At 36.6% G+C, this 26,115-nt stretch overlaps 1 protein-coding gene across 2 annotated transcripts in view; it reads left to right on the top strand.

Moving 5' to 3' along the window:
• MIB1 (MIB E3 ubiquitin protein ligase 1) overlaps positions 1-25,646 on the top strand; it is a 71,419-nt gene extending 45,773 nt beyond the window's left edge. Inside the window, exons 13-21 of one of the 2 annotated variants that reach the window (XM_048938805.1) lie at positions 3,039-3,171; positions 3,531-3,617; positions 6,400-6,528; positions 10,062-10,243; positions 11,982-12,174; positions 13,687-13,765; positions 14,017-14,130; positions 15,267-15,367; positions 20,355-25,646. In XM_048938805.1, coding sequence (XP_048794762.1) covers positions 3,039-3,171; positions 3,531-3,617; positions 6,400-6,528; positions 10,062-10,243; positions 11,982-12,174; positions 13,687-13,765; positions 14,017-14,130; positions 15,267-15,367; positions 20,355-20,495 — 1,159 coding nt within the window. In that variant the 3' untranslated portion in view covers positions 20,496-25,646. Of the gene's footprint in view, positions 1-3,038; positions 3,172-3,530; positions 3,618-6,399; positions 6,562-10,061; positions 10,244-11,981; positions 12,175-13,686; positions 13,766-14,016; positions 14,131-15,266; positions 15,368-20,354 lie in introns of both variants that reach the window. The other variant, XM_048938804.1, reaches the window with a different exon arrangement.
• The last annotated feature ends 469 nt before the right edge of the window (positions 25,647-26,115 follow it).

Raw genomic sequence — 26,115 nt, 5'->3', positions numbered from 1 at the left:
ATCAAAGAGAAGTATGTGGTCTCTAACTTCCTAGGCAGAAGAAACTGAACATTAATTACTCTCACTCAAATGGCTTACTGGGAGAAGTAATATACATGTCTATTATACGCAGAAATTGTTTGCTTTATTGGTCCTGTTGGTTTTTTTTCAGTTTTGTAGAAGTATACAGATGAGCTGTCTGGTAAGTTTTGCATAAAAGTAAGGTATGGTTGTAACCCTTGGTTGTTCAGTAGTTGAACTTTAGAAGAAAATCTCAATGGCCTTTAACAGCAAACTAAGTAGGAAAAAAATTGAAAGCAGAACTGGTGAGGTTTGTGCACTTGCCAATATTAGGATGAGTGAATTTTTTAATATCATACATGATACTACATCTGTCAATTTTTAAATTTTCTCTCATAGATGGGTGTTAAAGAAATAATAATAGTATTTCTGAGGCGTACTCACTCCGTGGTGCATCTATTTATGTGAATGTGCTTTAAATATTGTTTTGTTGAAATCTGTTGAGCTGGCAGTTCCTTATTTTATTGCAGAAGACAAGGACATAAAATACAGTCTGAGTTGGTTGGGGTTATTCCCTGCTCAGTGACCAGAACTTTGGAAATAAGCCAAGTATATTTAAAGAGCAGCTTGTCTGGGTGTTGTGCCTTACCACGGCATTCCTGAAGACGTAGCAGTTGTGAGAATTTCTTCACCTTGTTTTTCTTCTTAGTCCTCTGTTGCCCCACCTTTTATAGTAGTCACGTCACCTCTTTCTTCCCATCATAAGGAATTCTCATGTTATTTATGTTGTGCTTTTCAGGTGACCCACAGTAGGTACTCCAGAGCTTTGTGGCTTGTTGAAGCACTGAGTCTTTCAGTAGAGAATGAAGAGAGTACAGGCTGTGATTCCTTGTGGATAAAGCAGAGGACTGGGCTTCTGTTCCTCTTGGCCTCACATGCTCCTGAGGCATGCTCTGTATCAGCTTGACTTTCTGAAGAGCTGATGGTGTGCCCAGGCACGCTGTGCAGTTGTCAGCTAGGTGTGACACGAACCACAGTGCTCTGGGCTTGCTCCCTCTGGGACAGCCAGAAACTGTTGACATGTTTCTAACTCGTGGTGTGTTTATATCTGGGATTTGGATAGGCATCATTTCATAGCAAAATAAATAATATTTACAGTGCAACTAACATCCCTGTACTTTTCTACATTTCATAATGTTTTGGTATCTCCTGTCTTAATAAATTAAGTACTTAGCTTTTGAAACACCTATGTAAGTGAATCTTTCAAAGGATAGTGTTTTTTTTTTTTTCCTCAAATATTGAAGAAATGTATATATACAAATATTTTTTACTGAAATTTTTTAACTCAAATATTTTTTTGATAACATATGACAGAACTGTAGACAATGAGATGAACAGAAGCCAAGAGTGTATAATGTACAATCTGTTAAGTGCTGTGGTCTCATTTTGCTGTTACAAGTGATGTGAACATCGAGGAAGTGAGAAGCTTAGCCAGGTAAATAAGGTCATCTTGAGAGGTGGAATGTTTTAATGTGCTTACTTCTAAAAAGCTGTGATTCTGCTGGAAGCTGAGGTGACTCACTGACTGCAAAATAAATTCAGTTCCCAGGGAAGAGATTGGGCCTACTGTACAGAGCGCTGCCCTGCAGAGCACGTGGGCAATGGGCTCTGTGTGGTCATGGTCTCTTCAGGAGCCGTGTGACCCTGAAGCCTGGAAGTGCAGTTACTTCCTTGTGGTTTCTCTGCAATGGGGGGGGATAAAGAGTGATTGTTCTGGTGTGAAGAGGGTGTGAAACAGCATTGGGAGAGCATGTCCAGGTGCTTAAGAAGTCAAAGTCTGTTAGAATGGGGTCCTAGCAGCTTGGACGAAGGAGTGCACAATCTGCCTCATGATCTCTTACTTCTGCTCGTTGGAGCAGAACCCCAGAACCACAGCTTGTTGTTTGATTTATAGGAAACTCAATCTCTTACCTTAAGGGGGCTCAGGAGCAAATAGCATTTGTGTCATGTGGATGGTCAAGACAACAGATCCTTGGGATGGAATTAGGAGCTAAGTTATTGTTTGGTAATACAGACAGCCTATTGTTACTTGCTGCAAGTATTTTTGAGTAAAATCTGAAAGACTTTATTGCATCGGGCTATTTCTGAGGCTTGCTGAAATTCTACCTGTGGAATATCTGGGCTCTAATGAAGATCTGTTTAATTCCATTTTAGTATCTACATTGGAATGCAGCTTATGGCCTGCACTAGCTAGCACTGAATTTTAAAGCCTGAATTTTGTGAAGAAGCTCTGTTTTTCTTTTGAATTGCATGTTCCTTTAAGGGAAGGGAAAGATCAGGTGATAGAGGAGATTTGTTTTTATATTTCTTTCAGAATAACTGTCATAAAGGAACTCCTTTTGCTTTTTACAAAGATAAGACAAAGGGAATCATGTTTGATTACCTGCCTGTTCCAGAAGCTAAGTGAAGTCAAGTGAACTTGAGGAAAGTCTTTCGGAGAGAATGCGTGATGATCAAATCAATCCTGCATTCTTTGGACTTAATGGATTTTAGTTTACTTTAATACTACAGCAGTCATGTTGCTTTTCCCTACCCTAGAATTTAAAATGTAAAAAGTAAATCCACTTCCACTTGGTATCTTGGTAAGCACATAGAGAATGGGGTAGAAGACTGAACATGCCATGGTGTTTTAAACTCAGCCACTTTCTGTTACAGCTATTCCTGTATTCCACTAACGGCCACTTAAGAGTTTCAGCATTTATTTCATTTGTTTTTAGAAGTTTTATTGTTTAATGCTCGGTGATTGGCTGCTTTGCATACTTCAACTGGAAGAAACCAAGCATGAAATTGTTAGGCTTTGGAGCTGTTTCACAACTTTTCACTCACTTTTTCTCCTTTCTCTCTTCTAAAAAAGAGACTTATGCTTGTCTTTTTCACTGCTGCTTTGTAGTTCCAAGAATGAACTTGTTTTTACTATTGTCATATTGTTATTCAGCAAATACCTCACAAATGCATTTATCCATCTCTGTTTATTTTAGTGCAATGCGCGTATTGCTGTCCAAGTTACCACGACCGTGGATTGTTGATGAGAAAAAAGATGATGGTTACACTGCCTTGCATCTGGCAGCTCTCAACAATCACGTGGAGGTGGCTGAACTTTTGGTGCACCAGGTAGGATTCTTTTCTCAGGAGGGTTTATATGTTGCACTTTGATTAAACGTCTTACGTGAAAATAGTTTGCTCTTGATGCCTGCTGTGCAATGGAGCAGGGAGAGCCGTATGAGGAGCTGCAAAGGTCAAAGTTGCTTTTGAGATTGGTACATTGTCCTCATAGTGGAGTTGGGATTGGTCAGTCTGATACCCAGTCTGATTCAAGCATCTGTACAGCAAATGATTGATGTACTTATTAACTTTTGCTCTCAAATCTTCAAAACAGTAATCATATTGAGGGTTTTATTTGGTGCTTTAATTGACTGCCTTGCATTAATGAATTGCTGGGATAGCTGCCTAATGCTTTGAACATCTTCTAGGGCAATGCTAACCTGGATATCCAGAATGTTAACCAGCAAACCGCTCTGCACCTTGCTGTTGAGCGTCAGCATACGCAAATTGTTAGGGTAAGTAATTTACTTGCAATTTGCCATGTGATTAGTCATACTGTATTCAAGGTAACTGAAGCTCTCAACACAGAGATGAAATTTGGTAATTGGCTTAGCAGCATGTTATAACAGTTGAATGTTTGTACGATTAATTTTGATCAATTTGGGAACCTGCCAACTTGTATAGAAGTTTAGCAAGCAATATGAAGGAATTTCCAGGAAAGCTAAATTTTTGTATGTGAGCATTATCGTTTCCTTTCTGTAATTGCCAGTTCTGGAATCTCTTCTTGTGGAGTACGGGATGATGTGTTCTGTTATTTGTCTGAGCTTTATGGTCTTGTGGTGGGACCTCAGCATAGCATTTTTGATGTCTCTTTCTTTGAGCGTAATTGTTGTTGCTCACAGCTTCTGCAAACTGTGGCTAGGTGAAACAACACCTTAGCAGTTTCACTGCTTTTCAGTCTTCTATATGGTTTTCTCTTTTCCTAGCTTGGGAAAGCTAGAAGCAGTAATAAAGTGACCGGTGAAATTAATGCTATTTCTGTTTGCCTGCATGGTTATGAAGGTTTAACACTTCCATTTAACAAAACCTGGTTAAAGGCAGAGGAAACCGAAGTATGGCACTACTTTCTCATTCTGGCATGGATCGCTGACAAGGGCTGTTAAGCTTGGGAGAGAGTCCTCAGTGCTGGAGGATATGTTTGCTAAGAGTGAATACATCACCCTGGCCTTAGCCCCCTGTGCAATTTTTGTCTTTGTGTTGTGATACTCTTCCTATGATGAAAAATATTTCCTATTCAGGCCTACTGAGAATTGTGCCCCTTATGTAGACTTGTATCTGTGGTTCTGTTGAGCATTATTTTGCAGTAAGGTTTCTCCATCTCTGCGGGTTGATGGATGTGATCTCATTACAGTGAAACATGTGATATGGCCCTATATCTGGAACCACTTGCTACCAAAAGAATGGTTTCATAGAGTCAGTGTCACTTGCATTCTGCAAGCTTTTCTGCAGCTATATTTGGTGAGCTCTTGTGCCCTTCTGGAACTGACACGGTACCTGGGAATCCAACACTAATGCAGCAGATGAGCAGGAAGGTAGGCACGTTGAAGAACTAGTGCTGTTGGATTGTGTATTGGATTGGCATAGTTACACCCAAGAATATTTAAGTGAATGACTCGGTAGAGTATCCATATTTCAACGTTGGATTAGCTTTGAGAAGTCCTAAAATAACTCATGCAGCCATGCAAAGAACATGTTGGCTCGTATATTTCAAATTTAATTCCTATTGGGTACCTTCCAGGGTTAGGTTGTACCCTCAGGCATCTGTGGAATAGTGGTCAAAGGTAGCAGAGTTCTTTTAAAAGCTCCGCTGCCATGACAAAGGGTAATTTTAAAATTTTTTTTTAATCTTTTTTTTAAACTTCTGCAAAGGGTTTGAATTTCCATGGTAGCCAAGGATTCCATGTCACTCTGAAGAGAGTTTTCTTATAGATCGTCTTCCGAAAGATTGACTAAAAATCCATAGTAATGATAGAGAAATTTTAATGACATGCTGCCATTTGTTTCCAGGAGAAAGTGAAGCAGAAAATGACTAGTGGCAGACAGGATGTGGGTGTAAGAAATTCAAATTGGGTCAGAGTGAGTCCATTCAGAAGATGTAGGGTGTCCTCGTGAGGCTGTTGTGAGTCTCAGCTGGTTTTCTTGCCTTCAGTTGTGGAAGAAAGAGTTGGAGGAATGTGATAAACTGCAGTCAATTACAGACAGGTATTTTCTTGAAATACATGCTCTGAGTTTCTTTATAGATACTTTATTTTTAGTCTTTTCAAGAGTCTTGATTCTTTAATTCTAAGATGCTAAAATCCCTGCAGTTGGGCTTATTCTGAAGAGGGAGATATTTCCCTTTGTATATTCCTGTTTCTGGGCTGTTCTTTTTGTCACTACTGCAATTCAGAGTGTTGCAGAGCAGCAGAAGTTCGAAACTAAAGTTAAAACATCAGCTGTTGCCTGTAGGTTTTCAAAAGCAATGTGATTTTTTTTTTTTTTTACAGGCATTGTTATTTGTTAGCATGTGTTCACTGTGTTGTTTAGCAGCATATTTAAGAAAGTTCTGGTGCATCAAATTATAAGAGTGCTTTGTGCAAGGGCAGTATGAATATGAGGGCCTATGCAGCCTTATTTGCTTCCCTACTTTTGAGCTGGAATATGTCTTAAGAGGATATGGCTAATTTTAGCCTTAAGGATGATTCTTACAGTTCATTACTTTCCAAAGTGCTCTAAGATGGTATTTAATAGTCAGTGGTTTTTATATCTTCTGCTGCATAAGAATTAACCTAAGTATGTGTTCAACTACTTTGTTAATGTGAGAATATTACTGTACATTAAGTTGTAAAATTTAGCAAGGGATGAAAGTGGTGATTTTTGAGATCATTGAAACCTAATGTTTCAGAATGCATAGATGTCAGAACGTTTGCCCACTTTGTTCTGCTTCTGATACACTGATCTGTTGCCTTCTTTGTTGGCTATTTGGTACAAATTAAAAATAGAGAGAATCCTGTGAAATAGCATCTCTTCTAGCTATTGCTCAGTCAGGCATTAGGCTTCTGCTGAAATAAAGTTGATATTTGCAAGAGGTGAAGTGCTTCAGTTGAGGCTGAGCTCTCAACTGTGTACCCGGTGTGGGAAAAGAATAACCTTTTTGGACCTGATAGTGGATCCTAAACCACAGATTCCTTGAAATCCATGCTTATATGGGATAAGGAGCTGTTGTTGTGTTTTAAAGTGAGTTCTCTTTCTTCTCAGCTCTTAGTCCGTGCAGGTGCTAAGCTGGATATCCAGGATAAAGATGGGGATACTCCCCTGCATGAAGCCCTGCGACACCATACCCTGTCACAGCTCCGCCAGCTCCAAGACATGCAAGATGTGGGCAAGGTAGATACTGCTTGGGAGCCATCAAAGAACACAGTAAATAAAATGCATTTATTTATTCTTTTTTTCTTATGTGTTTGTCTCCTTATTGTTCTAGCTTATCTCATTTCTGTACTGTTGAACTGCTTTGTTTTTTTTGGCAGCGTAAGTTTGTGTAAATACCACATTACACTGCAGTGTAGGCAGGAATCCTTTTTTTAATGGGGCTTTTCACATTTAGTCATTGTCTTTGTTAAAGAAAAATAGAGGTCATTTAGTTCAAAATAGTTCTGTTTTTCATAGTGAACGTATACAGCTGCCAAAAAATCAGAAGTAGTTTTTGGAAAGAGAAATAAACAGTAATATAGTACAGAATAAGACTAAAATCATTTTCTGTGCTTCGACATCTTGCATGATTTGTTTGTAGCTTTCATTGTTCACACTCTTCTATAACCTTTTGAAAGCTTCTTCTGTTAGAATAAAGGATTCTTAGTCTTTATATATTGATTGTTCCATATCTTTTTGACAGAGTTCATTTCAGTAATAATACCATAGTAAGGAAATAGTCCATGAAACACAAGATAATAAAGGTCAAAATGTTTGTAATTACAAAAAAAATGCTCACACCTGAAAAGCTTTGTGAGCACCATGTGAAGTTTCTAATTTGGCTGATAGAAAGAAGTAAAATTTGCGAATGATTTGTGTGGTGGAAAGCAAACACTTTTTTTTTTTCTCATGAATGCTGAAGATGTGCAGCATAGCACAGAATTAGATTTACTGAGTCATTTGTTACCAATATCATAATACTTTTTTCGCAGTTAAACTGTGGGTGATAGTTTGAGCATTTCATTCCAAAAAAACGTGATTGAAAAGCCTTTCTTCAAAACTTCACTTCAAATGTAATTCTACTGTACAACAAATATTTTTCAAATTGGCTACTTAATTTCACTGAAATACACTGTGCTAAACTTTGAAAGGAGATTAAAAGTACAACTGACATAAATAAGAAAACATGTCCTTATAAGTGATAGGAAGAAGCTGATTAGAACTTGGTTGTGTTCCTATGATCTGAAATGGACTCCGTGAGCCATGGTCAAAATGATTTGTGTGCATGTATTTTATTTTGAAAGGAATTAATAAGATAAATATTCTTTCTGAGATTCAGCATTTGATACATAGGCTTTTCAATTGCTTTACCATCAGTGACATCCAAGGTGAAATTGAAGGAGTTGTTTTGATTTATTTTTTCTAGTATTTTTTCACCTTAGAACATCTATTTTTGAGAGTTTCAGAGAAAAAGGAGGGTTTTTTCATTTTGTTTTCTTCCAATTTCATTTGAGCTGTACAGGTTAAAAAAAAATACACCATTGGATTCATTTTAGTAAGATTTTAAAAAGAAAAGTAGGAAAAAGATAGCATATCTAACAAGAAGACTCTTTAAGGTTTTATCTCTGATCCGAAAATTGTTCTTTCATTAAAAAAAAAAAATCAATTAGTCCATCATATTTTAGCTTGATCAAACTTTTGGTCTTTTTTGCACTTTTCTTAAGCTGCACTTTTGCCTAGCAAAGAAACTTGGCAAGTTTTAGATGGTGTAATGGAGATATGTGCTCTTCTTTCGAAGAAATCGAAATTTGTTTTATTTAATGGTATAAAACAAGGTAAGATGTGTCAGAAGTTCTAAGATGGAGTCAAGCCTGGCTAGTATATGCCTAAGAACTCTTAAGGTGATCAGCAGATCAAACTACCTTGAAAATGTTAAATAGTTGTAAGTACTAAATGAGCACAATACTTGTATCTATTGTGAAGATAGTGTAAAAAATGCTATAAACTAGATTTTGCCTGTGATCAGTTTTAATAGTAACCTGCATGTGCAGGCTCTGAAAATTTAAAGCTATCCAAATACATATAATGGATAATAGATAAATAGTATTATTAATAGAATAATAACATCATCTAGGAAACAATAAGCTTTTCTTTTTGTGACTATGATGGTTTAAGGTAAACTGACAGAATCTGTATTTTTTTAATTACTTTTTAGTAATTCCTTTAAAGATTGGGAAATCTGGTCAGATTCCTGAAGCCTATGTAAGAGCAAATCTGATACGTAAAACTTGAGAGCTGATTTTTGCTCTGATAAGGACAGTAGTCCACGTCTGATTAGAATTTAAGATGCCAACTTGTTGAATCACCTAGAGAGCATTTTTGTAGTGCAACACTTCAGCAATATTTCAAGTGAATAAACTAAAAAATGAATACAAATGTCACTTGTAGGATTCCAGATGTTTTTCATGCCCCATCTCTGGAGGCATTCAAGGCTGGGCTGGATGTGGCTCTGGGCAGGCTGGTGCAGTGGATGGCAACCCTGCACATAGCAGGGGGGTTGAAACTAAATGATCATAGTGGTCCTTTTCAACCCAGGCCATTCTATGATTCTCCAGAGGACACTTACTGCAGCTATGCTGGCCTCTGTGTTGTTGATTTTGTTTTTTTTTTTAATCCATTCTGTGTGCCTGAAATGTTTCAGACTTCCAGAAAAGGGTCATGTGATGTGGTCACATCTTGATATGCAACAGCTATCTGCTATTTGAAATTTATTTCCATAAGCTACAGTGTCTAATGCAGTATACATAGTTTTTTTTTTTAAACACAAAAGGACTTCTGACCAAACCAAAATGATCTTAATTTTTAGGGGTACACAGCCTTCAGAAGGCCTGCTGCAGGGATAGGCTGCACAGACTGAACATGGCATAGAATGATGTACATTGGTCAAGTTGGATGCTTAAACCAGTTGCTGAGAGTGTGGTGCATACAAAGTCCTGCCTCTCCTTTGTCAAAGCCTTTATAGTTCTGGAATTCTGCACTTAAAACTCCTTGAATTTAGGCTGTGCTAAACCAGTTCCTTTGAATAACAATCCTGTTGATGCAGTTTGGCTGCATCATCATGCATAGTCGGTGAACTGATACAAAAAAATCGCTAATAAAACAGTAGCTATAAAAGCGTGAAGAATTATTAAATGATTAGGACAGGAGGACAGATATGAGTTTAAATCCCATCAGGCTGAGAAGGCAACTAAATCAAGTCTTTGTTGGGCAGTTGCTATATGCACTGGGCTATAAAATTGTGTGCTACTTCTCTGCCCAGCTGTTCTCAGTTCAAGTATGGTGGTGGTACCATTTTGTGTGAACTCAGCAGTTTTAGTTTTAGCATTCTGCATACATGCGCACTGGGATTGTAGCCTTTGAAATGCTTACTACAGAAGCACAGCCACTTCTCCAGTGTGTGTAGGTTTCACTTCTCCAGTGTGTGTAGGTTTGCAAGAGATTTGGTGTTCCAGTAGCTGAGCTATTCCTTGAAGTCTTTTAGCTCCTTTAAAGAAAAGCTGAGTACAACTGATGTAGAATTAAACAACCATACAATAGTCTTACTTCTGGAGTCACTTCCGTGGGCACACAGATCTATGCATGTTCATGCGCACATGTGCATGTTTTCCTTTGGTCAGGCTACTCTTAACTGCACAGTGTCTCAAGTTGCTTACGTATTTGTTTCCTTTCAGTTAATAATGGGACTTGGCACTCAGGGAGCAGAGAAGAAGAGTGCAGCATCTATTGCCTGCTTCCTGGCAGCCAATGGAGCTGACCTCAGCATTCGTAATAAGAAGGGTCAGTCTCCTCTTGATCTCTGCCCTGACCCTAGCCTCTGCAAAGCACTGGCTAAATGCCACAAAGAAAAAGTCAGGTTAGTATAATAACAAAATTCCTACTTTCCAATCTGTTTTCTGTAGATTAACTGATGTATTTAAAAATGATGCTTTTATTACCTAGAGTATTAAAACTTACAAGCATTTTCTTGGTTTTTGCTTAATTCTTTATATTCAGTGGTACACCAAATGCCATCCCCAAACGTGCTTGTTGAAACTTAAGTAAGTTTTGCAAGAGTTCCATGTACTGACTGAAATTTGAACTGTACCTTATTTCTAGGCCTTGTTCTTCCTCTGGCAGGTACCAGGCAGGGTGGGTTGCATCTCTGCCCTGTGGCGTCTGGATCTTGTTAGGGCTTACTGTTCTTACCTGCTGGGCTGTGGGTTTGCTGCAGGCATCATAGCAGTGTGATGGCCTGACTGTGCTTTTGTCTAGAAAAAACAACTATCTGACCAGGCTGTGAGGAATTCTGTTAGCGGGGAGAAACACTGAGTAGGTTTGGGGTTTGGTAACTTCAAAAAGGATCTAGCTAATTAGGATTAGGTTCTAAGAATTTCAGAGAGTTAAGACTGGGTGTGACTAGAGCAGGTTATTTCCTGGAGCTTGGTATGCAAGGATTTTAAAGAGTTGGGAAGTAAACAATACTGTTTCATACATTCAGGGTGGAGATTGCAGTACCAGGGACTAGAATTACAGCAAAATGCATGTTCCTATGGGAGGGACGGAGAGGAAAGGTGGCAAGATGCAGCTGGTACATGGTAGATTACCAGCTCCAGGAAAGGGGCAGAGGGAAATCACTGGAAGAATTAAGTGCTCATTGGGACAGGTTGCCCATGGAGGCTCAGAAATCTGTGTAAGTTTTGGAGACTGAAATGGGCAAAGCCCAGTATTATGTGGTGTGAATTCAGTGCTGATTCTGCTTTGCAGAACAGACCTCCTGAGTACCTGTCAAACTGAATCATTGCATGACTTTCCAAAAAGAAAAGGAGAGGTTTGACCTGGCACCTCAGATGCTCTTCTCTAAGAATTGCACTTGTGCTGGTATCTTGCACATGAAAATTTGCAGCTTGCTACTTGCTCCAGCTATATTCCCATTATTCACTTGATTCTCATCCTTAATTCCTGTTTGAAAATCACTGTAAGACGACAAAGACCACACTTTCAAAATGTCACAGAGGGGAACTGTTTTTTGTTGATGATGCCCTAGCATGAAAGGTTTGTTCTTTCTGCAGTCTTCTTTTTTTTTTTTCTCCTCTCGTCAGCCTCATCATTGTGGCTGTTCCTATTTCTTGCCACCTTTTATGGGCTTGTGAGCATTATGGGACTGAGCTGTTCACATTTAACCTGTGCTCCCTCTGCTGGGTGAGCTGCAGCAGGGGACAAATAGGTTGAGGACACTTACGGATTTTGAGGGTTCTTTTACAAGTCTGATTGCAAAGTATTACAAATATATTCAGGATTTTCTAGGTGTTTTGCAGGTCTGAATGTACAGGGTATTACCCTACTCTGAAGTAAATGCGGAAATGGGAGGGAGGTTTTTTGTATTTACAAAATGCTATTCTGATTTGCGTGGTCTGTTCTTGCAGAATGTCTTAACTGATCATGAAACCTTGTGTACTAGGGTCAACTGTACACTTGGGAAAATACAGTTGGGATTGTTTTATCATATACACTGGTGCTTGAGTGCATAGGAATGTATAAATAAGCAGCTAACTGTTGTGCAGCGTGAGCTAAAAATAATAATAAGGAAGTCTCACTGCAAAATTTCTTCGTAGTGGTCAAGTTGGTTCCCGAAGTCCATCTATGATCAACAATGACTCTGAAACCTTAGAAGAATGCATGGTGTGTTCAGATATGAAAAGAGATACTCTGTTTGGCCCATGTGGACATATTGCCACGTGTTCTCTGTGCTCACCACGGGTGAAAAAATGCCTCATCTGTAAAGAGCAAGTTCAGTCTAGGACAAAGGTAAAAACTTCCACACCTTTTTGTTTTTTATTTTTATTTTTTTTTTTTTTTTTTTTTTTTTTTTTTATATTGAAGTGAAAAAAATAAAAAGAAGTCAAGGAAAATTGTTTTGTGTTTTAAGCAGTATTTTGCCTTACAGGTGTTTCACTGGATGGAACTACCTATATCACATGATGCTCTTTTCTTTTTGCCTGTACTCTTGTCTTGTCTGCTGTTCATTCTCTCTCTCCCCATTATTGTCTTTATTATTCAGGTCATCAGAGTTTGTAATACAGCCATCTGAAGTTATATCTTATTGTGCTTTCTTCCTCAGAGTATCAGCTGTTTGTGTCCCATTTTAAGGACCTCATCAGACAAAGTTCCTTAGGTTTCTCAAATGGTTGCACACAGGTATTTGTGATTAGTCTGGGTGCATCCCCACTACTTTTGTTTGAGTATTCCTTTATTCCCAATAATCACCAGGTCTCGTCCTTCTGCTGCTTTTTGGCTGTTTAAATAAATAAATCTCATATTCCACTTAAAGGTTTTCTAATCTGTGGAAAATCCATTCTCTTCTTTTTATCTTTATCCAAACACTTTTGGTTAATCGGCTTTTGTTGGGTTTTTTTGGGGGTTTTTTTACTCTGTGATAGAAATTGCAAATATAAACTTGTATTGTTTCTACTATTCAGTCTTTTAATTCTTTCTTATACTTGTTTACTCATTCTTCCATGCAATTTTCAAGGGACAAATCTTAGCATAGTTCTTTTTCTGCAGACTATGTAAAAATTTTTCAATTGAAACGTTCAGCCATGGGGGCTCAGAGCAGCAGAGTTGCTGCTTCCCCTCATCCATCTAAAGAAGTGAATGTGTAGAAATCAGCTGTCCTATGTGAAAACTGACCTTTATGGATAACCTTCCTTTGACTTTTTCTGCAGAGTTAGAGAGTGGAATATCTGTTCAGTACTTCTCTAATGTTCTTCTATTAAAAAAATATTAAATATTTTTATTGGTATGCAAGGATTTTAAAAAATATTTTAAAAAATTAAAAATATATATTATCTATATTAAAATGTAGTGCTAAGAAATGAATGAACATGGTCAACAATTTTATGATCTAGAAGAGGTGATCCAGACCAATATGAATAGAGTGGCTTGAGGCATCTGTGGCCACTGTATACATTTCTTCACATTAAATGTCATGAGAAAACTCTGACCCAGTATATTAGTACAGATTACTGTGATACATTGTGGCAAACAAAATAGAAAAGATAAAAGAAAAAGGAATGTCCTAGCTGCTTCTTTATGCCTGTCAGTATACTGAACACATACATTTTGTCAGCAAATATCAGTTCTTCAAAGTCAGTATGGTAACTGCTTTAAATTGCATTCTGAGGTGATGAATTAGTAAATACAACATCAGATGGAGCTCCTTAAAATCCACATGCCTCGCGAAACAGAGTGAAAAATGCAAGTTCATGTAAACATCAGGAGATAAACTTTTCTCATATGTATGTTTATTGTACTTTACAGATTGAAGAATGTGTAGTGTGTTCAGACAAAAAGGCAGCAGTCCTTTTCCAGCCTTGTGGTCATATGTGCGCCTGTGAGAGTAAGTAGACTTCATGGGATGTTCTTTTTGAAATAGTCCTCAAAGAGAAAGCTTTTACTTGAAAACAAAACAAAACAAAAACCCTAAAACCTTATTAAGAATGTGATTTTGAGTCTGACTTAGTTATATTATAAGACTTTCTTATGATATTGCTGTAAAGTTAATCTGAAAAGAGTAAACAAGTTCATGGATAGGAAGAAGGAACAATAAGAATAGCAGGATTTAAATTCAGATTATTTCTGTTCTTTCAGATTGTGCAAGCTTGATGAAGAAATGTGTACAGTGTCGGGCAGTGGTAGAACGAAGAGTGCCTTTCATAATGTGCTGTGGAGGGAAAGGTACAGAAGATACCACTGATGATATCTGTGAGTGACTCCAATACCCGTACTCTTTCTCCTGCTCCCACCAATGTATTTTCATTCTATGAAATGACCTAAATTTTTCTTCTCCTTTTTGAAGAAAAGTTTAAGAAAACAGTGTTAAACTATGTATCCCATTTGCTGTTTGCACTGCTAACAGCAGATTCTATGTCAGCACCAACCACTTTATGAAAAGTCTCTCTCTCAGTCATGCAGAGTAGAAGCTGAAAGATACATTAACTTCTTGAGTAAATTTGTGTTTTATTTTTACTTCTGGAACTATCTGACTAACAAAGGGGTGATAAATGTTCTGCAGCTAGGTATAAATAATTTTCATGATGGTTTTTCAATCTGGCATCTTTGACCATTTCTTAAAGTTCTTATGACTTCTCTGAATGACTTCTGTGGAAAAATAATCCATGGACATTTATAGTATATGTGGTATACAATGTTTGGGCTGCATTTTATCTGAATTGGAAAACCAGGTTATTCTTGTCATGGTATTCCTAAACAGACAAGTATAATCTTAAAATCATAATTTTTTAACTACTCGTGTTGGAAATTTGAATTACTTTTCAGGCTTTTTTTTGTTTCACATAGCAACATTGCTTCCTGGATCTGTCAAAGATAAAAATGGTACGCTGAGTTTGTTTGAAATTTCAACAAACTACTTCCCTGGGACTTGTGTAATTTTCATCACCAAATAGAATCAGCTGTATGGATAAAAAAAAAAATGTTTTCAATGTGAAAGGACTTGGCTGTAGGCTTTTGTTGTTTTTTTTTTGTTTGTTTTGCTTTGGTTTTTGGTTTTTGTTTTTTTGTGTGTGTGTGTGCAATGAACTTCACTGGAGAATCATTGCTGACAAATAAGAATTCTAAGAGGGGCTTACAAGCACCTTGAGCATCATTACTGAGGAAGTATTTACCACATTTGTTGCTACAAAACTCAGAGGTTTTTTTGCTTGGGACTTGAGCTGCAGTGAGGTTCTAGTGAATTTAGATTATGAAACGTGTTTTAATGACATCACTTCAGATAATTGAAAAAATTATAATTAGCATTCTGAAAAAAGTTATTCCTATTTCATTAGTTGTAATCGTATACCTTTATTTTCTCTAAATTTTAAAATCTCTATTTTCTCTAGCAAGTGGTAACATTCCAGTTATGCAGAAAGACAAAGACAACACTAACGTCAATGCAGATGTACAAAAGCTGCAGCAGCAGTTACAGGACATCAAGGAACAGGTAAAACTGCTAGATACAAATTTTATGGACCAGTAAGGTAACTGTGGAAAGCCAATGCATCTTCTGTTATTTCAAACAAAATAACCCATTGAAGCGATTCAGTTCTTCAATTTTAGTTCAGTAACAAATAATTTTTGTGGTTCATTTGTCTTCCACATATAGATTCTAAAAAAGGTGGCAATTTTCGATGATTCTTTTACCAGAGCATCTGTGTCAGTGTGACATAAAAAAGGGTGCTCTGCCCAGTCAGTGCGTCCTGTGCTGCTGTAACTGACCTGAATGTGTTAGCTGCAGCAGCAGGTGCTCTCACAGAGGTAGATATTCTTCATTGCTGTGTGCCTAGCTTAACATTTACTTGTCTGTTTGTGAGCTACCTTAGAACAGTGGCTGTCAGCTGTATCATGAAAGGTTCTTCTGTACATACTCTTCAGGCAATTGTTTGTATGTAACTGGAATATTTGGGATATAAGTGAAAGTTGTTTTCTTTGGTAATTATGCATCATATTTGCAGGTAGAAATCTATTCAAATTGGCCATAGACAGTGGCAATTCATCAGTTAACTAAATTGCATGTGATTTAGAAACATAATAAAAATTTAAAAAATTGTTTCAGAGAATTGAGAATGTTTAAATTTCCTACACCTGTAAATGTAGTCCAGTTGAAATGGTTTACATACTTGTCTGCATGTGAGACTTTGCTACGGTAAATTGCTGAATGGTTTCCTTCTTTTCCATCCGAGCAATGAATATTTGAGATGTTTTCAGTGGTAAAGGAGTATCTGACTGTTGTATGAACTTACTGTGTTAGAAAAGAGCCTTGATAATGTGATTTTTGGCTTCCTTGTATATAACAATTGGAAAAAAAATGTTTTAATGGATACAGGAGACAGAGAAGCCTTTGTGTTTACAACTAGCCTTTTCCTCTTGGAGGCTTATAGCAGTATGTGATGCTTCAGTGATGTCAGCATCACATCCAGCTGAGACAGTTATTGCTCTCAGCTGTTGGTATACATACAAGTTAAGACTGAAGTTTTGGATCACCACTTCTTACCTTTAAATACTTTATATTTGAGAACTCATGTTCTGTCAAGTTTCAGCCTTGGTAGTATCTCTGAAAAGAACTGCTCCTGGTATATGGAGAATTGGCCAAAGACCCCACTGGCAGTTTGAACTCAAATATCTTGTTCAAAACACATTCCTTCATAGTTTGTGTAGAAGAAGCAGACAAATAATGTCATTTGAAAAACATATGTCTTCCTCAAGAATAATGTCTGGAGCTACTGTGTATCTGTGACTTACTAAATCTGCTGGTTTGCTTCAGTTTTACTTTTAAACATAATTGGATGAAAAGAAAGGGATAATAAGGCTACTACTTTGGCATTTAAAATGATATATTCAAATATACTGATGAATGCTTAAATCCAAGAAATCTGTTTTCTTTAAATGCATTAATATTTTTTCTACTTACTTTGAGTTTATAAATGATTTGAGTCCTGTTTGGATATGGTAATAATTTTTTTTTTTGTTGATGGGGATATGAAAGGATGACTGCTTCATTTTACAATTTTTCTCCTTGATTAGATGTGACCTCAGGTTTGTTTTTTTTCCAATTTTCCAGAAGTGCTCTTAGTCATAACAGTTCTTACTGTAGGAAATCTTAGCAAGAAGCTTTCCAATATCAGAAAGTTACACAGTTATAGGGAGAAAAAAGATCATTTTATATATGTCATTTTCTACTTAAGTTTTCTGGTTTTCATATTTTCAACAACTAATATTTAATACTGAAACATTTTGAGAACTGAGGTTCTTTTGCTTTGACATTCACTTTTATCTTTTTAAAGTTTTTTAAGATCAGTATAGAACTAATGATTATTCCACACCTGTTTGACCAGAAAGAGGTTGTTCTGGTTGTTCTCGTGTGGTTTTGACTTGAGACTGTTTAATGTTTTGTTTAGTGTCATTTCTGCTTGCTCCACTGAGGGGGCAAGCTTTGTATCATACTTTTGAACAGCAAGCAGGATTTGATTACAATTAGTCATCTTCTCTTTTGAATTTGTGCTTCAAGTGGTGCACAGCATTGAACTTTGGTCATGTATACTTCTGATTTGTGCTTTAGTAGTTCCCTCTTACACTGATGTTTTTGTACTTAAAATTAATTTGTTCTCTTTCAGCAGGTATAAACCTATGTTTCAACTCATACCTTCAATGATAATGTAATATATTAGTGCAGCAAGCTTTTAAAACCATTTCTCGTGCCGAGCAGAAGTGATGCGTGATGTCAGCTGAATCTCCCACATCTGATGACCACACCATTCTTCAGGGATTCCCTGAATGTGAACCCTTGTGACTGTAATTGCAATACCTTCACCTCATTTCATACATAATCACCATCATCTGTCTAATATCTTGTGTATGTTCCTTCACCATACCTACATCACTTTCTTTCTGCTTAAAAATGAATTTATTTTGTCACTGTGCACCTGCATGTTATTGGAGAAAGTATTTTTGGGAATGAGGAAATACTTCAAACAGATTAAAACATCTTTTAGTGGTAAAAATTGATCTATTTGAATTATCAGACCAAGCTATAAGTGTGTTAAACACTTTTTGAAGACTGCTCTTCTCTCTCAAAGTAATTTCTGCATATAATAGATGGTAGTACCTATTTATGCTATTTGTTTTGCTTCAAAATATGGGAGTCAAACAGTCCCTGCAGATAAAAGAAATGTAAAATATGGTTTCATACAGAGAATGTTCTAGCAAGCTAGCAGAACAGTGAAATGATGCTGTGGCATAAAATCTGTGTAAGGCATGCATGAACTTTATTGCATTGTAAAAGTGCATATGAGCTAGTGCTTAAATTTTGGCGTGCTCCTTGGAAGCTGTGTGAAACTCACGTACTTTGTCTTGCATCCTGGCTGGGAAACATTTGAACTGATTGAGAAAATCCTTGTCAGCATAGTGGCATAGCAGACAGCAAGTTTGTTTCTGCCAGCTGAATTCTCCTACTGTATGAAGTAGTATTAATGTTAAAATAGTATCATATTAAGAAATAAACAAGTAATGAATTTTAAATATTTTACATTTGTACCTAGTTGGAGGAATTGGGCAAAAAATTGGTTCTAAACACATAGAATAAGGTCTGCAAGTTCTTTGTGTTTGGTTTTTTTTTTCCTCCAAAGGTGAGATTTCGATTGCCTTTGTCAGTCTTTTATCAAAGGATGTCAGGTAATGAGGCAGCTGTGTGTTCATCAGAAACTGACAGCTACTTGATATTGAAGTCTGTAGATTACTGGAAGAAGCAAGCTCGGATTTTCCCATTGGAAGTATAGATAGTGACTTGGTGTGAATGGAAAAATAAGCTGGACTGACTGACAGACTGTTGGTCTGCAAGTTTTTAATTTGTGTTTTGGTGTGGCGCTGTTGAAATTCTGACAAAGATGGAGCATGGTGTTCTTGTCAAGAATAGATTTTTTCTTTTCTTTTTTAAACAAAGTGACAGAAGGATTTATCTGGAAATTCTGTGTCACTCCTGGCCCATTATACCGATGTCCTGGAGATTAAAATCGGCGTTTGGCCAAATTCTGTGTGAATTCAAATTTGGTGTAAGCAGATTGATGGTGAAGATATATATCTGTCTTCATCTAAGCTACCTGCCCTAGGAAGTAGTATCTATCATTTTCATAGGAAGGATGCTTGAAGGGTTTCTGCCATGGATCATCTCTCATGAGATGAGCGGTCTGAAGTGAATTCCCCATGAAAAGTGTGGAAACAAAACACAGGTGCAAGGTGGTGATAAAATGAATTTGTTTGGAATGTTGGACTTGCTGGCATTTCATATCATAAGTGAATGAGGTATGAGTTCAGTGTTTTTAAATGTTAGTGTGTCTCAGATTTGAGTGCATCTTATTGATTTGTCAGACTGTAGAAGAAACTTAACGATTATGTGTTAAAACATCTATCCATTTACTAACTTTCATTAAGCCTGTTAAAAATGAAATCCTAATGTAAAATATAGTTGCAGTATGTTTATGGTGAAGGAACATGCCTTACAAAAACTTCACATTCTGCATATGACAAAAGGTGAAGGATGTTGTTCCTTAGTCATTTGGTACTAAATAAATTTTGCTGTTGAAGAGCCTTAGGAGATCTTTATTGAGCATTGGCTGTCACTATAATGTTCAGCAATTAAAACGGATTTTAAAAGTTTGCTGTGCTATTGTTATGACTGAAGGTAACAGATTTATTAAGTTGCTCTTCATATAAAACTTAGATAATTTACACAAGCAAAGACTAGAATTACTATTATTGAATCTTTACATACAATACTGATGATGCAGTATTTTTTTATTATTTCTGCATTTGTTCAACTTGTTTTGTAGAGGTAAGTATGTGATGAACTACAGGCCTGAGAAGGAATTGCTAAACCATGTACCTGAGCATTACATGACATAAAACTTTGTATAGTGTTTGTATCCTGGAAGGTTACAAATGGTTATGTCAAGGTGAATATTGCTAGAATAGCATCTAAATTCTGCAAATGTAGATGGTGATGCTGCAAATGTGATATCGACCTACTACTGGATTGACTTTCTTAAAGATATCATAGAACCATGGAATGGCTTGGGTTGGAAGGCACCTCGAGGATCATCATGTTACAACTCCCCTGCAGGGGGAGGGAAAAAAAGACACAACATTTGTGTCATCATGGGGTAGGAAAATCCCCGGTACTTTAAGTAGATGAATGTAAAAATGTGCATTTAAAACAAACAAACAAACAAAAAAATACACACATGGAGGTTTAAAAAAAAAAAAGCCCACAACTTTTCAGATTAAGTAATATATGCTTTAGTAGCTGGGTTATGCTGCGGTAACAGTCTGTTGTGCTTAAGATGGCATATTTATTGTTAACTTTAATTGATGTATGGCATGCTGAGTACTGTATCCCTGCTGCCATTGAGTAAATAACCTGTTAAAATCTTTTACAGACTATGTGTCCTGTCTGTTTGGACCGTCTGAAGAATATGATCTTTCTCTGTGGCCATGGGACGTGTCAGCTTTGTGGAGACCGAATGAGTGAATGCCCTATATGCCGCAAGGCAATCGAACGAAGGATTCTTTTGTATTAAGAAGTGGAACAAGTATCTGTTGGTAGCTTATGAATAGTAAGGACATTCTGGTGATTTAAATCTCTGCAAGTTTGAAAGGCGGTAAAAGGTTCTAATGAAAACATTTCTAATACTGTAGCACAGGTTCATTAAAGACTGTGAACACACCAAATAATAGAACAGTATTTGAGCAGTCAGCTTTTAACTTTACTCAGAAAAGTTGCTAATTTACAGCAGTCCTTTCTTTTGTTGTGTTTTTTGTTTGTTTTCTTTCTGTCATTTTCTTCCCCTTAAAGTGTAAAGGGACAATCTTGTTTTGGTTTCATTCTTGTTTTTTTAATGTGCGTATAAGGTGTTGAGTGATGTAGTTTTTCTATTATTTTTTTTTTTAATGCCAGTTACTATTGAGTATAAATCTATTTAGTGCTTTTTTTTAATGCTTTTCTGGAGAATGTTCAAATATTCTGTGACGTTTATAATTTGTAATGGTTTTCATCTTGAAATACACAGTAATGCGGAGTCCATACAAAATGTATGCGCAGTTGTAATAAACGTAATATTATTTCCATAAGATCAGGTCACAAAATACAATGCTAAGGTAATTTCAACTTTAATGTGCCCTTTGCTGAGGATGAGGTGGGAAAGAAACAGGAAAAAGAAACAAATCTGGTTTAGAAAGGTTGCGTTCTTCAAACTGCACTTTAGCGTAACAGTTTCAAGCTGACCTAAATAATATGAACCTCTTGACGCTGCTAGCCTCATAGATTCTTATGGAATAACTTTTAATCTGGTTGGAAAGGAGAACAGTGGGTCAGTTATCCGTTTCAGACGAGTGAATTCGACCAGTTTTGGGAGAACAGATAGATACATGTGTGGAGCCATTCAAATATTCTGTCTCTACAAATTAGAAGAACTATACGTGAAGTTTGCAAAAGTTAAACTTCAGTATCTTACCTTACAAAATATGAAGCAAGCTTTTAATGGGTATCATTCTCCTTTCTTAATTCAGTTATTTTGTCTCAGAACAAATAGTAGTAAATAGCAGGATCAAAGATTTAATTTAGCTTTTCATCTACATTGAATGTTAAAACCATGTTAGCTAGGATCTATAGATAATACTGCAGTTCAGGATATTGTTGGCAGAGAGTGATTTCGGAGCCATGCCTAGGTGAGGTGAAATTGTATGAGGGAGTCAGCTGTCACTGATGTGACTGAAAAGTGTTCACGAATCTGAAAGTACTGCTGTGAGGAGCTGCAAACAATTAACGCCTTGATAACAAATATGTCCTTCTGTCTTCTTGGACAGAAAAAAAAAAAAAAAGATATGCTGATTTAAGAGTTGTTTGCAGGTACCAGGCACGTACCAGGCATAAGATATTCAGCAGTTTCCTGAGTGCAGTTTGTGTAGCCCTTTGCCGTTGTGCTGGCTTTGTGTGAATGCAGATCAATGAAGAAATACATGCTGGAATCATTGAAGTGCCTTCCTATCAGCAAAAATTAATTTCTTGTTTCATTCTCACAGCAAAAGTATGGCAAAAGGGGTAGTTCAAGGGAAGATCCAAGTAGGAATAAAGGAATAAAACTGGTCTCTTTGGAAAAATCAATCTCAGTCTTTTGAAGCTTGTGTTGATATGCCAGAACCTTGTAAACTTTGGCAAAATTCTCAGAAGAATGTTACTAGTAAACTGCAAAGATAGATAAACTTTTAAACAGTAAGATTTAAACACTTAATGGTGTTTTCCAGGAAGCAGCTACAGTGATATATTGAAACAGTGTAAGGCCAGTGTCTTTTAACAAAGTGAAGTAATGTACAACTTTTCTATAGACAACTTAATCCTTATCCAGTATTGCAAATGGATTCATCATTCTTTTCAGTAATTTTTCATTGGGCACCATCTTAATCTGGAGTCAATGTAATATTGTTTTATTTTGTATATTAACAGTCCTTTGTTCAAAATTATCTATGGCTCTGTCTTTTTGGCCAAAGTAAATAGTCTTTCCTTTTTGGTACTGATTGGATCCCTGTACTAAAATATGGAGACTTCAAGGACCTTTGGAAAACTTTTGATGGAAAACTTTTTTTTCCACTTTGTTGTTTCGCTATCTCCACTTAGACTCCAATTGCATGAGTGCTCAGTGTTGTACTTATTTAGACAATATGTATGCCACCAAACCTGATTTTTTTTTTACAGTGTTTTTGTCAGCTCAAATGTCTACAGGACACTTCAGCTTCCTTCCAGTCTTCCTCCAAAAACGATTTTGTAGTGAGATGTGCCATTTGTCCATCCATCCTGATTTTTGTTATGTAATGTATCACATTTGTTTCCTCTAGTTCTGGTACACGTTTTGAATATCATGCCCTATTTACTCTTCAAGGGGACCTCTATAAGCATAAAAGCAGAGTGGATTTCTTCTTGATAATGCAGCTCAAAACTAAAACCTTGTTGTAGCAGCTGGCATTTTTGTAATTCTTTTTTACTGGAACAAGTCAGAACTACTTCAAAGTAGTTCAACTTCACGTTAGTTGAAAAAATGCAGCTGAATAAGAATTGATCTAAAGTATCCTGGGTGGATAACTGGAGTTGAGTATTAAATATTCTCCATCTGCAGGAGGCGAGATATTAGCAAAAATAGCTAAGTCCAGTGATAGGCTTGTACTTTGCAAGAGAAGCTGTGTGTTACTCCATAATACTCTTAATACTTGCATGTCATCACAGTCAAATGGATACAGACATAGTGACTGAAGTTGTTGTATAGGAGCAGTTGTAGTCTTTTGTACTGTAATCATGCCAAGTGGACTTGAACAGTTGCAGTTGGAAGGTATCACTGTTGGGAATTTAATTTCACGCTTTCAAGATGTCAAGAGAAACAGTTGAACTAGAAATGCAAGGTAGAGTAACATGCTTGAAATATTGCTACTACTGGCCTAATTAACAGGTTAAAGAGATGTGTAGCCTTCCCAAGTTGTCCTTCAAAAAACTCAATGAAGAAAAATGTTAGCAAATCGAGCAGCACTTAAAGACATGGATGACAAAGAGGATGAAAAATAGGCTTTGTTTCTTATGATTGTCCCTCAATATTCAACAGCGGTTTTGAAATTAATTTGGATGATATATCTCCATTAGCTTCCTCAACCAATCAAGAAAAGAACTAATAGTACTGTTCAGATGTAAGGTACGTTCAGATGTTTAAGTAAATCCTTCTTCTTTTCAATTCAGTAGAATACATAACTTGTCATATCACTACACAGTGATATTAAAGTATAGAGACAACCTAGAAGGCTGATAGAACATGCTAAATAATTGTATTTTGTTGTTGTTATTGGTTTTGCTTTGTTTTTACAGACTTGCTGTGTGTCATCTGCTATACCCCAAATTGCCATTGAACTCATTGGGCACTTTTCAGAATTCGGGCTCATAATACCTACCTTCCAGTTGTTGAAATACTCTATACTTGCATGTTCAGAGTTTGGAGCAATCCCATTTTACTGGCATGGATACTGAATTAATGTGGCAGGAGAATGAGCGAGCTACTTTGTAAATATGAGAGGCTGATTAGAAACTATTATTCCTAACTTGAATTGAGTGAGGATCTAGCAGATTTGCACAAGTACTTGTGCCTTGTTAGCATAGTCTTACAATTGGTATTCTAGCTTCTTTGAAAGACATTAAATGACGTTTTAAAATAATTTAAGTCCTTATTGTGTAGATATTTTTTAGAGATGAAGTTTTATGTGTGCATACCTGTTTTTAGCAGTATTAGTTGCAGTTTATGCAAACACTAGGCTGTTTGAAGAAGCTGCTCTGAGCTAGTGATCTGTTTAAGCTTCCTCTACAATACTGTGCATTAAACATCAGAAACTCAACTTTCCAGTAGCAGCTGGTGAACCGAGAAGCCTATCCTGTTCTTTGTGCTGCCTAAGTCAGATTTTCACTTAAAAAATCACAGCGTCCTTTTAGTAATGCTACCTCCTTTCTCTCTAAGTACTGAATTGTGGGTTAGTTTGTCTTGGGGAAAGGACGGGGAACATTTCAGTTTTGTTTTTGCTTCATCAGTTTTGATGTCTAAATACATTGCGGAGCATTTTTACTGACTGTATAAATGACGTACGGTAGAAGCGTATGATTTGCCACCATGTACATTGTATATTAGTCTTGCACAAGTTGCTGGAATTCGTACTGTTGTCTTTTTATGTATTTCGTAACTTGTCTGTGCTGACAAAGCAAAACTGTTATCACAGAGGTTTTAGTATAAGAAGTTTAGAAGTTTTATAGCTGAGCCTGTGGTTAAAAAAAAAAAAGTTCTGACTCAGGGCTTTTTAACAACTTAAATACATTTACAATATTCTTCAGCACGTCTTGGAGAGCATTGTAGATTTAATGACTGTACAGTGCCTTGATAGAACTGTATAATGGGCAGCAGCCGTAGAGTCCTTACAGAATGCAAGTATCTTTTGAATCCAGTTGAGGAGTTTATGTTAATGCAGCTGTAATATCCCTGCTATGGATTTATGTACTTGTATATACTTACTGTAAAGGAAAATCAGCAAATGTAGGTCTTGCTAAGCTTTCTGTAAGTTGTTTTGTTGTTGCAACAGTTGGGAGAGGGGGGCAGGGTATAAAGGGCTTAGTGTTCAAATGTACCAAAGTAGCATTTCTGGGAAAGACAGCTGATAAAAAAGCTCTGTATGGGATCTTTTTTGTGTGAGGGGAGAGGTTGTTGTATTAAAATAATAATAAATAAAAATAAAAATACCCTCTTTATTCTGGCCCAGTAAGTGTTTCTGAAAAGAGAGAGAGAATAAACAACAATTCTGTGTTTGCATGCCTTGTCATATTTACAAAAAATTAAGTAATTTTACATTTCTAGAGGATATATTTTTTTTTTATCACAAGCTTACTGTCTTCATGAATGCAAATTCTTCCTGTTAGAAAACCGGTTTTTCTGAACCACAGGAACGTTTTTGCTACGTTAAAACCAACTTTGTATTTCAGTAGTTTTTGACATGACTGTTTATTGGAGAAATTTATGGTTGTCTGTGTGAATGTAGAGGATTTTTCCGTATGCAGATAGCATTATATGATTGCTTTCATTGAAACTGCTTAGCAAGGTCTCAGCTTCTCGAGAGAAATTCTAATGTACTGAATGGTTAATAAAACTTGTTATATAAGATATTCTTCTTCAATAGCTTTGATTAAAAAATGTAATGAGATGGAATTAATAGTGCTTATTGTGCACACATTATTGGGAACGGGAGAACTTGGGAAGGGAGCAACTTATTTGATTTGATTCTTAGTTGTGATGATGTCACCCATGGAATTAGAAAATTGTATTCCTGAACAAGTGTTTGGTAACTGTGAGTTGTTTGATGTTTAATGTTTTAAAGATGCAACGGACTTCATCTAGTGAGGGAGATTGCAAACCTCCAAGTATTCTTGTTCTTTAAAATGTATCACCAAAGAGCATCAGAAATGTCAAGTGCCTTTGAGTCTTCCAGGTACTCAAATATTTTTTAAACAACACAACCGAAGTATGAAGGGCAGATTGTTGACTTTTTTTTATCTATAGAATATAGATAAAATATTTTTATCTGTAGAATATTTTTTCTATAAGTATTTTCTATATATTTTTTTCTATAAAA

Source organism: Lagopus muta, chromosome 3 (assembly GCF_023343835.1).
Source record: "Lagopus muta isolate bLagMut1 chromosome 3, bLagMut1 primary, whole genome shotgun sequence".
Lineage (NCBI taxonomy): Eukaryota > Metazoa > Chordata > Aves > Galliformes > Phasianidae > Lagopus > Lagopus muta.
Note: the sequence above shows the minus strand (reverse complement) of the source record. Positions and strands in the feature narration are given on the sequence as shown.